The 16,400-nt window shown below is 32.6% G+C and overlaps 1 protein-coding gene and 1 long non-coding RNA gene across 3 annotated transcripts in view; both read right to left on the reverse strand.

Moving 5' to 3' along the window:
* LOC127729787 (glutamic acid-rich protein-like) overlaps window positions 1-3,560 on the reverse strand; it is a 34,898-nt gene extending 31,338 nt beyond the window's left edge. The window contains exon 1 of the mRNA XM_052237685.1: window positions 3,331-3,560. Coding sequence (XP_052093645.1) covers window positions 3,331-3,524 — 194 coding nt within the window. The 5' untranslated portion in view covers window positions 3,525-3,560. The remainder of the gene's footprint in view (window positions 1-3,330) is intronic.
* A 9,750-nt stretch (window positions 3,561-13,310) lies between these two features.
* On the reverse strand, window positions 13,311-15,773 carry LOC127729796 (uncharacterized). Of its 2 annotated transcripts, none has more exons than XR_007994834.1 (3): window positions 15,529-15,773; window positions 14,168-14,287; window positions 13,311-13,378 (listed from the first exon to the last, which is right to left on the reverse strand). It is a non-coding gene; the product is annotated as an uncharacterized LOC127729796 (long non-coding RNA). The 2 variants fall into 2 exon arrangements; XR_007994835.1 differs by having other exon boundaries at window positions 14,135-14,287.
* Window positions 15,774-16,400: the final 627 nt, after the last annotated feature.

Raw genomic sequence — 16,400 nt, forward strand, 5'->3', positions numbered from 1 at the left:
GAAGTCGGAGGACATTAATACAACATTCTCTGCACTATTGAAGACTGCTTACACCCAACGTCAGATTCACCTGAACCCAACAACTGTCTTTATTGTTACGAAGCTGATGTCTATAATTTTGCCAGATCAGCCTTTCCAAGAATCACTATTAAAGGTTGTTTTTCCAATATTCCCATTGCTTTTGCAGTCAACAGGACTCTTCACCAACTATAAAGTAGAAACAGACTTCCATAAAAAATGAGAAGATGTGGTATGATTGCCAATGAGACAACTCTCCCAAAGAGACCAAATGACACAGAAATTAACAACTATAGGTCACCATACGGCCTTCAACAATTAGCAAAGCTCATACCGCATAGCTATAAAAGACCCCAAAATGGCAAATGTAAAACAATTCAAACGAGAAAACTAATGGCATAATTTATGTACAAAATAATGAACGAAAAATAAATATGTTACACAGCAACAAACGGCAACCACTGAATACCAGGCTCCTGACTTGGGACAGGCACATACAGAATTTTGTGGGGTTAAACTTATTTGAAGGCGCCAACCCTCCCAATAACCTGGAACAGTGTTGAAACAGAACAACATAAGAATAAACTATAAAAATCAGTTGAAAAAGGCTTTTCTCATCAGATGGGTACAAACAGAAATACATCTAACAAAAACACAGAGTGAACGTGGACGGCTACTTATGCATCACCACAACAAAGACACTGAGTACTGTAACAGGTCTGAGAGTATTCGCAGTTACTGACAGCTAGTTCAAAGCCAATAAAAACTAATTAAAAAAAATATGCATCTAAGACTAAAATTTTATGACTTCATATTATATTCCGTGTTTGATGATACTATAATTGTACCTACTATGTGCAAAATGAAATATGTAAATATTATTATTTGTTCATGTTTTTTTCATATTTTATAAGTTACATTGTTTAGTGACCTTTAATTAACTGCAACACACTATAAAAACAAATTAATCACTATCAAAACAATTCCCAATTGTCCCACATTTAAACTTCCCAATTGTCCCACAAACATATTCCCGATTGTCCCACAAAATTTCATTACTTTTTTACCTGTAATTTCAAAAAGTGGGACAATCGGGAAGACACCATGTATATCTATTTAATCTTATTTTTGACACAGGATTGTTGCCAAAGGCATGGTTAATAGGAAATGTAATTCCATTGTTTAAAAACAAAGGCTCTGAAAATGATCCACAAAACTATAGGCCTATAACGTTATTATCTACTCTGGGTAAACTTTTTACCTCAATATTGAACACAAGATTATGTAATTATCTTGATGAATTATGTATACTTAATGAAAACCAAGCAGGTTTCAGAAGGGATTATTCTACGACTGAACACATTTTTACTATACATATTTTATTTGAATTATTGAAATTGGGAAAGAAAAGGTTACATTGTGCTTTTATCGACTTTGAAAAAGCGTTTGAATCTTTACAGCGAAATTTACTTCTGTTCAAATTATTACAGAATGAAGTAAATGGGATATTTTTTCGTGTTATTCAGAATATGTATGATTTTGCCAAATCTCGTATTATACATGATGGCAAAAAATCCGATTTCTTCCCTTGTGAGATGGGGCTACGGCAAGGGGAAAACCTTTCACCTGCTTTGTTTTCTATATTTTTAAATGATCTTCAAACTTTTTTTGAACAGAAAAATATAACTGGCTTAAAATCTATATCACAAGATATCGAAAATGAGCTGTCAGTATTTTTGAAATTATTTCTACTTTTATATGCAGATGATACTGTTTTATTAGCAGAAAATAGCATCGATTTACAATAAATGTTAAATACCTTTTACGAATATTGTGGAGAAAAGAAAATAAAAATAAATACAAATAAAACTAAAGTTTTGATCTTTTCGAGTGGCAGAATGCCAGCAAATCTCAAGTTCACAGTAAATTGCAACGATATTGAAATTGTAAAAGAATACAAATATTTAGGTATTTTATTTTCTAGAAGTGGATCCTTTTTATCCAATAAAAAATATTTAAAAGAGCAAGCCACAAAAGCTATGTATAGTGTTTTAAAAAAAGGTAGACAAAACAATTTGTCAATAGAATGTCAACTTGATTTATTTGACAAAATGGTTTTACCAATACTGTTATATGGATCAGAAATATGGGGTTTTGAAAATATAGATATACTTGAACGTGTACATTTATAATTTTGTAAAATGATTTTACATTTAAAACAGTCTACTCCAAATTTCATTGTGTATGCAGAGCTTGGCAGATACCCCATTACCGTGTCTGTAAAATTACGAATGGTTAATTTCTGGAGTAGACTTCTTAATGGAAAAGAAAGTAAAATTTGTGTTATATTATACAAACTTGTATTTTTATATTATAATGATAACGGAATAGAAACTAAGTGGATATCATATATTAAAAATATTTTTGATAATTGTAGTATGTCCAATATATGGAATGCACAGTTTGTTGATAAACGGGTGACAAAATGTATTGAGCAAAAACTCAAAGACCAGTTCCAGCAGTATCGCTTTGCTTTTGTTGCAGAATTTTCAATTTGAAAAATATTTTTCTTCTTTGCCTTACAAATTTATTCATACATTTTGCAAATATAGATGTGGAAGTCACCACTTGCCGATTGAGTCTGGAAGGTGGCAGGGTTTACCGAGAGAAGACAGAATCTGCCGTCTCTGTGACTCAAACGACATTGGTGACGAGTACCATTATATTATGAATTGTGGAACATTTAAGTTGGAAAGAAAGAAATTTTTACCCAAATACTGTTTGTCAAACCCTAATATCTATAAATTTGATCAACTGTTTAATTCATCAAATATTGTAATATTAGAAAAACTATGTAAATTCATCAAAGTTATAAATGTGAAAGTCAGTCCTCCAAGTTAATTGCATTGTATTGTTCGCACATGCATGTAGTAATTGTACCTTATAGTTATATTTATGTATGTTCTCTATAACTATGTAATTGTAGTTTTATGAGAAATAAAGTATTCGTATTCGTATTCATATGTGCCCCACCTTTACTTTTTCAGAGGTGCGGCACATACAATTATCTCCCGACAAGCGACTGTGTCAGTAATAATGATCAATAGTTAGAACGCAAATATGGAAAACAGTTGAATTAAGAATTTTAATTGAAAATATTTTTAACAGATCAAATGATAAAAGGTGGGATTGGGGTCCATGTCGAAAGCGCCTGTTGTTGTATCCAGACTTATTGCATACGTGTCTCGTTGACGTATACATTGTTTGTGTGTGTTTCTTACATTTATTACTTTTGTTCATAGATATACTTACTGGTATCCCGCCTTTTCTTTCCATGTAAAACAGACGACTTCTTTTCTTTTATATTTCTTTTGTATATCTTTCACATTTATTTTTCTACGTTTTTTTTTCTGTCTTTTTATCTTTACGGTCTTTTTAATTCTCCTCTTCTTTTTCTGTCTTTTTATCTGTACGTCTTTTTTGTTTCTCCTCTTCTTTTTCTTCATCTTTCAGTGTTGTTTCCATTGACAAATTTGACGTCACAATAAGGTGAATTCACTTGACGTCAACGTTGGATTTGATTTATTTTATTTTCGATTATACCGGAACACTTCTTCGCCTTAACGTTTTGCAATTGTAAAATGCAATACTTTTTCTTTCAGTAGTAAAAAAGGAGAAAATTAGCCAAGACTTTAACTTTAGATTGAGGCCAATAAACAGTAACAATAATACAGATATTTACAACTTTCATGCTGGTATCTCATTTTTGAAGTATAACGTGGGGAAATCTCTAAAAATAGACGCGAATCTATATAGAATTCGCATTAGATCAAAAATGATGGGGATGGGGATAGGTATGTAAAAATTTTAATTTCAGGAAAAATACTTAAAGGTAAACAGATTGATTGATTGATTGATTGGTTTTTAACGCCACTTTCAACACTATTTTGCTATTTCGTGGCAGTCAGTTTTTATTGGTGGAGGAAGCCGGAGTGCCCGGAGAGAACCACCGACCTTCGGTAGGAAAACTGACAATCCTAGTCAATTAAGATTGAAGTCGAGTGCACCTTCCCCGTGCGGGTTTCGAACTCACGACCTCAGTGTTGACTGGTTAGTGATACATTTGTTCGACTACTTAGACCACTGGGCCACCGAGGCCCCTGCACAGAAGGAAGATACCAAGAGTACAATCAAATAAAATTGAGAATGGAAATGGGGAATATGTCAAAGAGACAACAACCCGACCAAAGAGCAGACAACAACCGAAGGCCACCAATGGGTCTTCAACACAGCGAGAAATTCCCGCACACGGAGGTGGTGCTCAGCCGGCCCCTAAATACAATTGTGTACTAGTTCAGTGAAAATTGACGTCACACTAAACTCCAAAACATATAAATGAACTGAAAGTCAAAAACATACAAGACTAACAAAGGCCAGAGGCTCCTGACTTGGGACAGGCGCAAAAAATGCAGCGGGGTTAAACATGTTTTGTGAGATCTCACCCCCCCTAATAACTCTAGCCAATGTATAATAAAGAAACACATAGCAATACGCACAGTAAAACTCAGTCAAAAAGAAGTCCGGTTCCGATGTCAGAAAGGTAACAAAAGAAACTAAGCAAACCGACAATGATACATAAATTAACAAAGGACTACTAGCAGTTACTGACATGCCAGCTCCAGACCTCAATTAAACTGATTGAAAGATTATGTCTTCATCATATGAAAATCAAGTACAAACTCTCCCATTAGGGGTTTAGTATCATACCATCATAAAATATATGAGAAAAACATAACCCGTATCATGCCAACAACTGGTTTTAGAATAAATGTGTTTATTTCCGATGCAAAGACCCTATGAGTGAATCAATATTATACCAAAATATGCAATCCTTAATGACCTGACAACAGTATCGTAACTATATCCCTTCCGAATAAGTCTGTTTAAAGGTTTGGTTAGCTTTTGAGGTGAATGCCGACATTTTTGTGCTTTGTAAAGAATATTACCATAAAATATTGGATGTGAATTACCTGAACGTATAAGATGTCTGCATGTTGAATTATATTTACGAATGACGTCCTTGTACCGATGATACAATTTAGTAAATGTTTTGACTAGTTTGTGATATCGGAAACCCTGACGTAATAATTTTTCAGTAATACAGAGATTTCTTTCGTTGAAATCAAATACGTTGTTACATACACGAGCGAATCGAACAAGTTGAGATATATAAACACCATAAGATGGTGACAAGGGAACGTCACCATCTAGAAATGAATAATTAACAATAGGAAATGAAAAATCATCTCTTTTATTATAAATTTTGGTATTAAGATTCCCGTTAAAGATATAAATATCAAGATCCAGGAAAGGGCAGTGTTCATTGTTGGTATTAGCTTTATTTAAAGTCAGTTCGGCAGGATAAATCTCTTTAGTGTACATACTGAAGTCGTCATTATTGAGAGCCAATATATCATCTAAATATCTAAAAGTGTTATTAAATTTTTGAATCAGATATTGTTTCGATGGGTCTTTGCTAATTTTAGTCATAAATTGTAACTCATAACAATACAGAAACAGGTCCTCAATAAGTAGTGCACAATTAGTCCCCATGGGAATTCCGATAACCTGACGATATACGGAATCTCCATAGCGAACAAAAATGTTATCTAGTAAAAACGCATTTGACTAACAGGTCGAACAACAAATGTTCTTAAACCCTGCTGACTGCCATTGGCGATTGCCAAATAAACGGATCACCGATGTGATAAATGGATCTTAATTTTAAATTTAATACTAAACAGAAATAAACTTGCGGAAAAGATGATATACCGTAAACAAAAGGTGCAAAGGTTTTTGTACACCATATCCGGATTTCGACAAATAATGTCTCTTCAGTGATGTTAGGAATCGAAACGGTATTTGGAAAGCCCAACAATTTACCTCAATTTAGGATAGACTCTTGAATTTTGAGGAGTCAAAATAGGATGAACGGATCATATAAACCCTAAGGCAAATATAATACAAGCCCAAACGAAAAAATATAAACAAGTCTAAATTGAAAACAACGTTCAAACCTATGATTGCGTTGGATAAAAACCGCAATTTTTATACGTGTGCATGCAAAACAAATTTCTTGATATATATATATATATATATATATTAATGATATTACTTGACAAAGCAATATTCAAATTCCGGTAAGTTTCGATAACTTTACGATTTTTAAACTGTGAGTGAAATACACCCCAGAGGAAATTGACCCTACCTCTTTTCGAGGTGCGTATATGGAACCTCAAATGAATTTCGAAATCTTGTACTTTTGCATTACTTAACAGCTGTACCTCTGTGTTGATTCCATTGTCAATTAGTCTGCAAGTCCCTAAGATGTTACAAGTCCATAAGAAGGTACTTTTGTACATATGGTAATTGAGAAATTTTCAGGCGTATGGTTATCTCCGTGCACGCATGATTCTTTTTGATTTAGGACGACCATTTTTTTTTTGTCTATTTTAGTTTTATTGCTTTAACGTTTGGTGTTTTGACTCTATAACATTTAATTTCGAGCACCATTACCAAATAACAATTTTTGATGAAATGTGCATTTGCTACATAAAAAAAGTTTCGGTACTTTGAAATTTTTTTTCGTATCCTATACAAATTTCAATTAGCCAACAAACTCGTGGCTTATTCGAGTTAGTTAGCTTAACGTGTGTCTTAAATCAATTCTTTTTTAAATAAGGTTAATTGTATTTTCAGATTCACTTTTTGGTAGCACATAACAGAGAATTTGTCGTAGATCTTTGTCTTTCATTTGTTTTTAATCCATAGTGTGTCCGATCAGACACTATCTTGTGTTTGGAACCCTTGCTCGATTGTTTTCAACATTGGGTTTGCTAAAAATTTTACCCTTTCGGGCTAAACTGTTTCAAATGTTGGAATTTTATTCATACTCAGTGACTGAATGTTTGTACTTCAACGTGCCTTACGATCAGTCAGATAAGACTAGATATTTGACGATTCTTGTTTCTATGTTTACGACTAGTGGGTTTTTCAGTGTTTTTCTTGCTCCCCGTCAACGTGCAAGTCACCATGTGAACAGAAAGGGTTGTTATGTATATATATCAATGATGCAACAACCCAACAACAAAACTAAAACAATAAAAAGACATTTAGAATTCAACTCAAGTCAAGCTCAATCCGACCAGGTCATTCATTACACGCTGTGAATGAATAAATAATGAACTTTCAAGGATATTCAGTCAGCACCAAATTCCATCATGGACAAGAAGAAAGAGAAACAAACAATAAAAAACACGAATGGGGACCGAGGAGGTTCCGAACTTATGACAGATCCATAAATATGTGGCGGGGGTTAAAGCAAGTTTTCCAATTACTAATAAATATTCAATCGTCCCCGTTTTTCTATCGATCCATGAAATAAAGAGAGACAAGAAAAGCACGCACAATAACAAATCGGTGCAGAACCCGCCCCCTTTTATATCGTCATTACAGAGTCAATACGCATGGATACGGGTAAAAAAATTCTTTAGATTTATTGCCCTTATGTTAAGGAATAACCTTTTTCAAATAAAGTACCAAATATTTTTGCAACATTGATGCCGTGAAGGACGCAATGTCAATGTCCGTCAACTTGTTTATCTCTCGTCTGCTCCTGTGCAAACATCGTATAACATCGTATGCCAAACTTTAAGGAGACAGAACAGACTGAACCATATAAGTAAAGATGCAATATCTTTAAAGTCATCGGAAATGTTCTACTTTTATGTACTTATAGGAAAGGAAGACCAATAAAAATATCGGAAAATATTGCATTTTTATTTTACAAAGAAATCTACATGAAAAATTTGATACTATCAGATTATTACATGACATTTTTCATATCAGATGTATTATCAGCCCATGGTCCAATATCAGCATAAGAACCGAAGGCTCGGTGGCTGACATTGACCGAGGGCTGATAATACATCTGATATGAAAAATGACATGTTATGATATTTTTATCATATACTTCAACAATGGAGAAAAATAGCGAACAGTTTAATATATTGATCCTTTTAAGTGGTTCTCAAGTAGAAGTTCAAAAATAAAAAGTTTACGGACGACGGACGCCAAATGTAATACATCCGATATGAAATCTTTCTATCATATGCCTCAACAGAGGAAAAAAACAACAGTATAATATATTTTTTATATTGACGATAAAAAAAAATCGATAAAACATAATGATTCAGAACACTGTTTGGAAAAGTCAACATTTGTAAAGTAACTTGCTAAATTATGCCGGAAACTTTAAAAGGGCATTAGCTGTCAAATTCATGTTCACCAATTTGACTTAAATTCTCATATTTGATTTATAACATACTAAAACATATATCCAAATTACAATAAGTCTGAAATAAACAATTAACAATGCACGGACTCGGATAATATATATATATTTATCGGTCGTTCCACTGTCTATATCACTCTGCTCAACTCTTAATTTAATTGCATATCACGGCTTTGTGACGTCAAATACGTTGACCCGGCCTTAATAACTTTGACTCGGACATATCAACGACGTCATAATGTATGAACCGACGTTAATAAGTTTGACCCGAACTTATCAAGACGTCTTCCGGTTTGCTGGTGAAACAAAGAAAACACTTGTTTCTGTCATGCAAAATACGCAAATACAACCCGATAAATCGATTATCTGGTTGTCTGCATATTGATATTGTAAAATATCAACTGCTCGACACAATATGAAGCCTTTTGAACTCGTTCGCTGCGCTCACTCGACAAAAAGCTTCATATTGTGACTCGCAGCTGATATTTTACGATATCAGTATGCACACAACCTGATAATCGGTACATATCAGCATTTCGTGTATATTTTAGTCTAGACGCCATCTAATTAACCATCGAGATGACCTCCGAAGACTGCCGACGGTCACATAACCCGATATAAACATAAACATAAATATAAATAGATAGCGACCTTGCAATTGGACTTTTCTAGGTCTGTTTCATTTGATGAAATAAGTTAAACAAATAAGTTAATCATCGTTTTTACCTGTATATGAATGATTTTTTGAGGATCGAATCAGTCAACGAAATGGTTCATCCTTGTTTCACTTTCAATGTTGACATTCTTTTCCTTTTAATGGCTGAACACGACTAATGCATGCGTAACCAATCTCTAGCTAATGGATTAAATTGAAGATATCATGAATACGGATTCAATGAGGTCGAATTATTCACTTGCAAGTGAATAATTCATCAGCGATGTTTCTTAGCTTATTTTGACAAAATTGAACTAAACTGGCTGCTAAAAGCGAATTATCATTTCACTATTTCACTTTCGTTAATGATTGAAAAAAAAAAAATCATATTTTATTTTTTTTTTTTATATATATCTCGTAGCTAATGCCCCTTTAAAAATTGATTTATTGTATCATTTGTTTTGAAATTAACATAATATATTTTCCTGGTTCCTAATATTTTTTTCGTACCCTACTTTGTTATGTTTTTCACTAAAAGCATTGAGGTGTTTCCGGAATACGCGAGTAACGTCGGAATGCCATGCGATTAGGTTACGGAAAGGCATGCAATAATAGTTGGAAGCAGTTGATAAATTTTTCATATCAGCCTGCTAAGCACCTTTTCGGAAAAAAAGGAATTCACGTAAATTTAATGGTATTATCATACTGTAAAAATAATAAGTTATTTACTCTAAGTATATGGTAATAATATAGTATAACTTGTTACATCGTATCAAAACAAACAAAGTACGACCATGTTCTATTTTAATAATGAACATATTGATCTGTTGTGGCCCGTATCTTCTGTTGTTTGAAAAAATATCATTTCACGTAATCCTGAAATGTAAAACACAGGATTGTAACACATTGTCTTAGTTAGAAGGTAAAAAGCTCAATATATTTACAATAATTAATGAATATAAATAAATAAGGGAGACATACAGCTTCACACTAGTGGGAGACATCTATCGTTCCTCAATAAATCGAAACATCCTAAACACATGCGCATCTGCATATTAGGATCTATCAATGAGTAAGTTTCTTTTTGTGACGAAATGCAGCAGGAGTTGCGATGACAAGGTCGGTTCTGTCAAAATTTGTAAGTCAAAACGTGCATAACTAACAAAAACTCAATGGACTAGAAACTCCTACGCACGTGCACATCTACATATTAGGATATAACAGTTTAGTACAAAGGTTTATGGAGATGCGATAAACCATGTAGGGTAGCTAGATAGACATGTTTATTTGATCGAATATCAACATAAAATATAATTCAATACAAAAGATGTATAAAACATTAGCGGACATGTAAACATACTAAAATCATAAATATATAAACAATTGTTGATACCTAATCTGGATTGCAAATGAAAGAGGGTCTGGATGGGGTTTACAGAATAGAGAATAATGGGCAGAATAAAGTGCAAAAAATATAAAAATTGAGAAAAATAAGCAAAAAAAAAAAGAAGAAGAAAAGAGAATACTTGGGTGCTAAAAAATAAAGAATAGAGAATACCAGGAAAAAAATACATAGAATAGAGAAATATGGCTAAAAAATTAAAGAATACAGAATTGAAGGACCCCCTTCCAGACCTCAATGAAAGTCGTATTCCCAATGGGGTCCATCTATGATACATTCTTAAACATGTCAAAATATATTTATCATGGTTATTATAAGAAGTCGTGACATTAGCAGGTTTTATACTAATTATGTTAAAAATATAATAGTTAAATAGAACATTCAAGCATTCAATAAAATAAAAATTTGCTATTAAAATCCTTGCTTTCATTTTTTTGACAGAAGATCATTAACATACTATTTAAAAGATTAAACACTTTTTGGGGGCTTTAAAACATTTGGCAACAAGTCCCAATCCTTAATAGTATTATAAAAAAATGTCAGTCTGTTGCCTTTTTATAGGTGGTATAAAACATTTGTATTCACTAAATCATGTTGAACAATTATGACAATCTTTGATCATAGTGAAATTGCCTTGCATATAGTAAGGGCTTTTGTTATAAAATATTTTATATACATGGTTGAGTCTAAGTTGTTGACTCTATTTTCTACATTCAAAAACAGCAATACTATTTAAGACATTAAAATTTACAGAAGTTCTGTTTTCCTTATCTTTAATGGCATTACACTAAATCAGTATATAAAGTTTTTAATAGAGTTTTCTGATACACATCGACCATATCTATAAAGGAACTTTAGTCTTACTTTCACTTTTTGAAAAATATTACTGCCAATGATTTCCCCAGACAAATATCTGTATACGTTTAGGCCAAAGTATTTTACACAAATTTTAGCTGGAATAATATGGCTATTGCAGCTGACTCGAAAATTACCAATTTTTGAAAGTTTGCCTTTTGAACCAAACACAATACATTCAGTTTTGCCAAAATGAAAGGATAATATATTATCAATTAACCATTGACTGCAAGACTAAAGTTCCTTTCCAAGTTTTTCATATATTACCTCCGGTTCCCTATAAGAAAAAAAAAGTTCTTATCATCAGCGTATAATGAAAATTCACAATCGAAACTAATACCAATAGATACATACTATAAGAATAAAAGTGGACCCAAAATACTACCTTGAGGTACAAGGTTGGTTCTGAAAAGGGTAAAAATTTCGGAGGAGAAAGGAGCAAAATTCTGAATAAACTTAAAATGCATATTTCAGTCTAAGATACATGATTTTTTTATTAGTTGTTATTGGCTTTAAACTACCTTTCAGTAGCTGCGAGTACTCTTAGATCTATAATTTATGTATTTAGTGTTTTATTAGACGTTTTTGGTTTTTGTATCAATATGATGAGTAAAGCCCTTTTCAACTTATTTTATTTGTTCTTATGTTGTGCTGTTACACCACTGTCTCAGGTGAGGGGAGGATTAGGTACCCGCAAACATGTTTACCCCCGCCACATCCTGTATGTGCCTGTCCCAAGCCGGAAGCCTGTAATTCAGTGGTTGTCGTTTGTTGTTGGATATCATATTTGTTTATTGTTTTGTACATAATTGATGCCGTCAGTTTTCTCGTTTGATTTGTTTTACATTTGTTATTTCGGGGCTTATATAGCTTGTTTTGCGGTATGGGTTTTACTCATGGTTGAAGGCCGTGTGGTGTCCTATAATTGCTAACTTCTACGTCAGTTTGGTCTGTCGTGGATAATTGTCTAATTAGCAATCCTTCCATATCTTCTTATCTTTGTATATTCAAAAATCCACAGCATCACAGCAGCATGGTTTTAACCATAATTTATGGCTTATATCTAAACAGATGACATAATTATAAATGTCAAAACCGGTAGTTTGACAAATTTTGACAAATTTCTAGTACTTTTCCAGAAAATGTATAAAAACGACATTCTTAAACCAAACCAAAACTCAGTTGTAAGAAGAGCTATGTATTGTTGTACAGATACCAGCCCAGGAGCCAGTACTTCGGTACTGGCATGAAAATACGGATTTGCTCTGATTCCTTGCCCGTCTTTGTCTATACTTTCTGTCCGTTTTGGTTTTATCATCAGCTCTTCAATTTTTAATAAATTTTGGATTTTTAAATATTTTGACCTCAAGCATCACTAAAGAGACATGTATTGTCGAAAATGCGCAGTTGGTACTGTTAATGTTACATTTGTATAACTACTATTGGTTCGATACCTCTCTGGTGGGCTGTAAGTACTGGCATGAAAATCCAGATATTGGGTTATCAAAATTTACTGTAACAAAATTTTCGATATCATTTTAAATTAAACAATCAAATATATTTCCCTTATGCAAAAAGCTCTGGTTCCTTGCCCGGATTTGACAATTTTGTTTTGTTCTTTTTTAGTTTTATCTGCTCTTCAATTTTCATTAATTTTTAGACTCTCAAATATTTTGGCCCCGAGCATATCAAAGGCACAATTCCCTTAAGACTTGATTTACATGCTTTGTCTTTCTTGTAGTCCTAAATGGGTACTTTTATGACGAAGTTTCATTAAAGAAAGTACTCCAATTGTAAAAAAAAAGCCAATAAGCATGTTCGGCCTACATTTCGTGGAAGAATATCAATTGCGGATACATATATACTTTGACCCTTGTCCTATGGTCTTTTGTGGAAAGTTATCTCATTGGCGATCATACCGCAACTTCTTTTTATATTTCATTTTGACAAACTATTCACATTCGTATAAAGATATGGATTATAGAACAAAATGCCCACGTCGTTCAGTTTTACAGTTTCTATAGTACTTACCATTTCGCGTAATCGAATCCAAAAATCCCTTTCGTCATCATTGGCATGATATAATCAAAAATCACTGGAAGTAAATAAAAACATGAACATAACACTTGTTTTTATATTTCTAACTTAGTTTTTATTTAAAATGAAAAATATGAAATATGTAAATGAAATTATATTTCTAACTTAGTTTTTATTTAAAATGAAAAATATGAAATATGTAAATGAAATTATATTTCTAACTTAGTTTTTATTTAAAATGAAAAATATGAAATATGTAAATGAAATTGACAATTTATAAATTTCGTGGGTCTCAAACCCAAGTAATTTGAAAGCCAGGGATGTATAAATACCTGACCACGTGAGGAGTTATATGACTAAACGGGACCTAAAATAAAGAGACCTCAGATGTCAAACGTTGGGTGCACATATACGGTCAAATTCTATACCATTGTCTGATATTGGTTTAAAATTGAAAACCGTATTTGCTAAAATGCTTTTCAAAGGAAGAATTAAAAAAGGGCCTGTACAGGAAAACCAAATTTGCTATAAAGATGTACTTGAGTTAAAATTAATCAATGAATTTCAACAAAATTCTGCCAAATTGTTTAAATACGTTTGAATAGCAATATATAATTGACATAACGGTAATATATACTATGAGGGTCTGGATGGGGTTTGCAGAATATAGAATAATTGACAAAATGTACAGAATAAATGGCAAAAAAATAAAGAATAGAGGAAAATAGGCAAAAAAAATAAAGAATAGAGAATAATGGGGTGCCAAAATATAAAGAATACAGAACAAATTATAGAAATTATAGACACTCTCCACCTCCATATCTTCATACTATCTGTACTGGCATACTTTTTTCGCATAACTCGTCTGCTATCCAGAAACGTAAAACTGAATTCGATACTATTCTTGTTGCTATCCCCAAGCTTGCTACATAGTTATCACAAAATCTTAGATTCGCGGCCTTTTGCACTGCAATTTGAAGAAATAAAATAACATTAACTATTATTATTTTCAGAGAATATTCTCATATTTATGATTAACAAGTGTATTCCTAATACGTTCTCATTTGATCTCATGTGTAATCTTCTATATTTATTATAAGAAAAGAATTGACCCGAAGTAAGTGCCCGGTTCTTCGTCCACATCGGTATTCAGCCGGCCGCTAGGGCATGAACGACGTTACGCTAAGCCTAGGGGCATACGCTACAGTTACAGTAGAGATAATGACGTTGCTAATGTTAAAGATTATTTTTAGCGACGTCAAACTCTGACATAAATCTATCGACTGATTTAAACCTTTTACTTGAAAACGAGTACATGGACACCTCTTTTTTAAAATGACATTTGGCTTGATTATGTATGAAGAATGTTTGTACCAATTTTCATGAACAAGTCATCGATGATTTTGTTTTTTTTTAAATTAGATAAATATTCAGCAAAAATTGCCGTTTTTTTAAATCAAGAAAATTAAAGAATATTGAATTATTTCCGCAGAATTGTTACACAAATTCAGAGCATACTTATGTAAAAAAAGAAATTCCAAATGTTTTATCTTTTAAAACAATAAAAGTAAGGTGTTAGTACAAAGGATCGAAATGTCCAGCAAACAGAAATTTTGAGTAAATGTCTCAAACTTTGACCCCATTTATCTCTAAAAGTAGCAAATGAAGGTATATCTTTTATTGCAAATTTGAATTTTCTAGGTGATAAATAGCCTGTATGCAAATTTTTGTCAAAAAAATCATCCGTGGGATCAAAATGTATCGTATGCCCTTGATTAAGGTAATCACGTGTTTCGTGGTACTGTCTTCTGACAAGATAATATTAAAAGTACCTTGAAAAGTTTCTAAAAATCTATTTCGGGTCTAATATTATATAAATAAGAAGAAGTGGTATGATTGCCAATGAGATAATCCTCCACCAGAGACCAAATGGCGTAGAAGCTTGCAACTAAATATCACCGTACGGCCTTCAACAATGAGCAAAGCCTACACCGCATAAAAAGCCATAAAAGGCCGCGAAAAAACATATGTAAACAATATAAAAGAGAAAACAAACGGCCTGATTTATGTACAAAACAATAAACGAAAAACAAATATGATATACAGCAACATACGACAACCACTGAATATTGCTCATACGATCCCACAATCATCTAAAATAGTTACATACTAGATAATTTTATAAAAGAAAAAATAATGGCTAATTACTGTAATCCTTCCAGGATATATCTGGAATATTACGATCCTTCCAGGATATATCTTTGCCATTTGTAGTACCAATATTACGATCCTTCCAGGATATATCTTTGCCATTTGTAGTACCAATATTACGATCCTTCCAGGATATATCTTTGCCATTTGTAGTACCAATATTACGAGGTTGTTTTGTTAACTCATCCGTAAAACCTTGTTTTCCACGTTCGTTGTTATTTCTTGAAAATACACTTTGTACAAAAGAGGTGTGATCTGCTGGAATGTACATTAATGGCAATTGTTGCATTCTATTATCAATTATCATTCTGCCATTTTGCTGCCATTGCGATTTATATTGGGCTGCACCATGTTGAAAAAAGGTCACGAGAAAGAGTAACATACTCAATGCAGCAGACATAGTTACTCGTCTATACCTTTAGAGAGAGAAAAAATATTTCATACTAAAATTTTAAAAAGTTATCTAAATGGAAAAAAAAATGGACCCAAAAGGAATTTATCCCTACATAATTGAAGGAAATGTTTCAGGCATTCAGACATTTTGTCATATAATATATTTAATTGATTCGTTATTCGATCTTATAACAGTAAGCCGCTTTATTAAATATGTCGTTTTTATAAGGAAGGTATCCCTACCGAATAGGCCATTTTCATATTACCGACTTTTGACTCCGCAGTATATAATTTTTTGACAGGTTACTTACTCTTTGTACTCGGTCAAGTAAGAGCAGCCAAAAGAAGTAAAATCAATAATTCGGGGAAACAACTGTTTTCCGATGATTTTGTTGCATTAAATATTTAATTATTTTCCCCGGAATCAAAAGTCGGTAATATGAAAATAGTCTATTGACTACATAATTGAAGGAAGA

This window comes from Mytilus californianus, unplaced genomic scaffold (assembly GCF_021869535.1).
Source record: "Mytilus californianus isolate M0D057914Y unplaced genomic scaffold, xbMytCali1.0.p SCAF_2, whole genome shotgun sequence".
Lineage (NCBI taxonomy): Eukaryota > Metazoa > Mollusca > Bivalvia > Mytilida > Mytilidae > Mytilus > Mytilus californianus.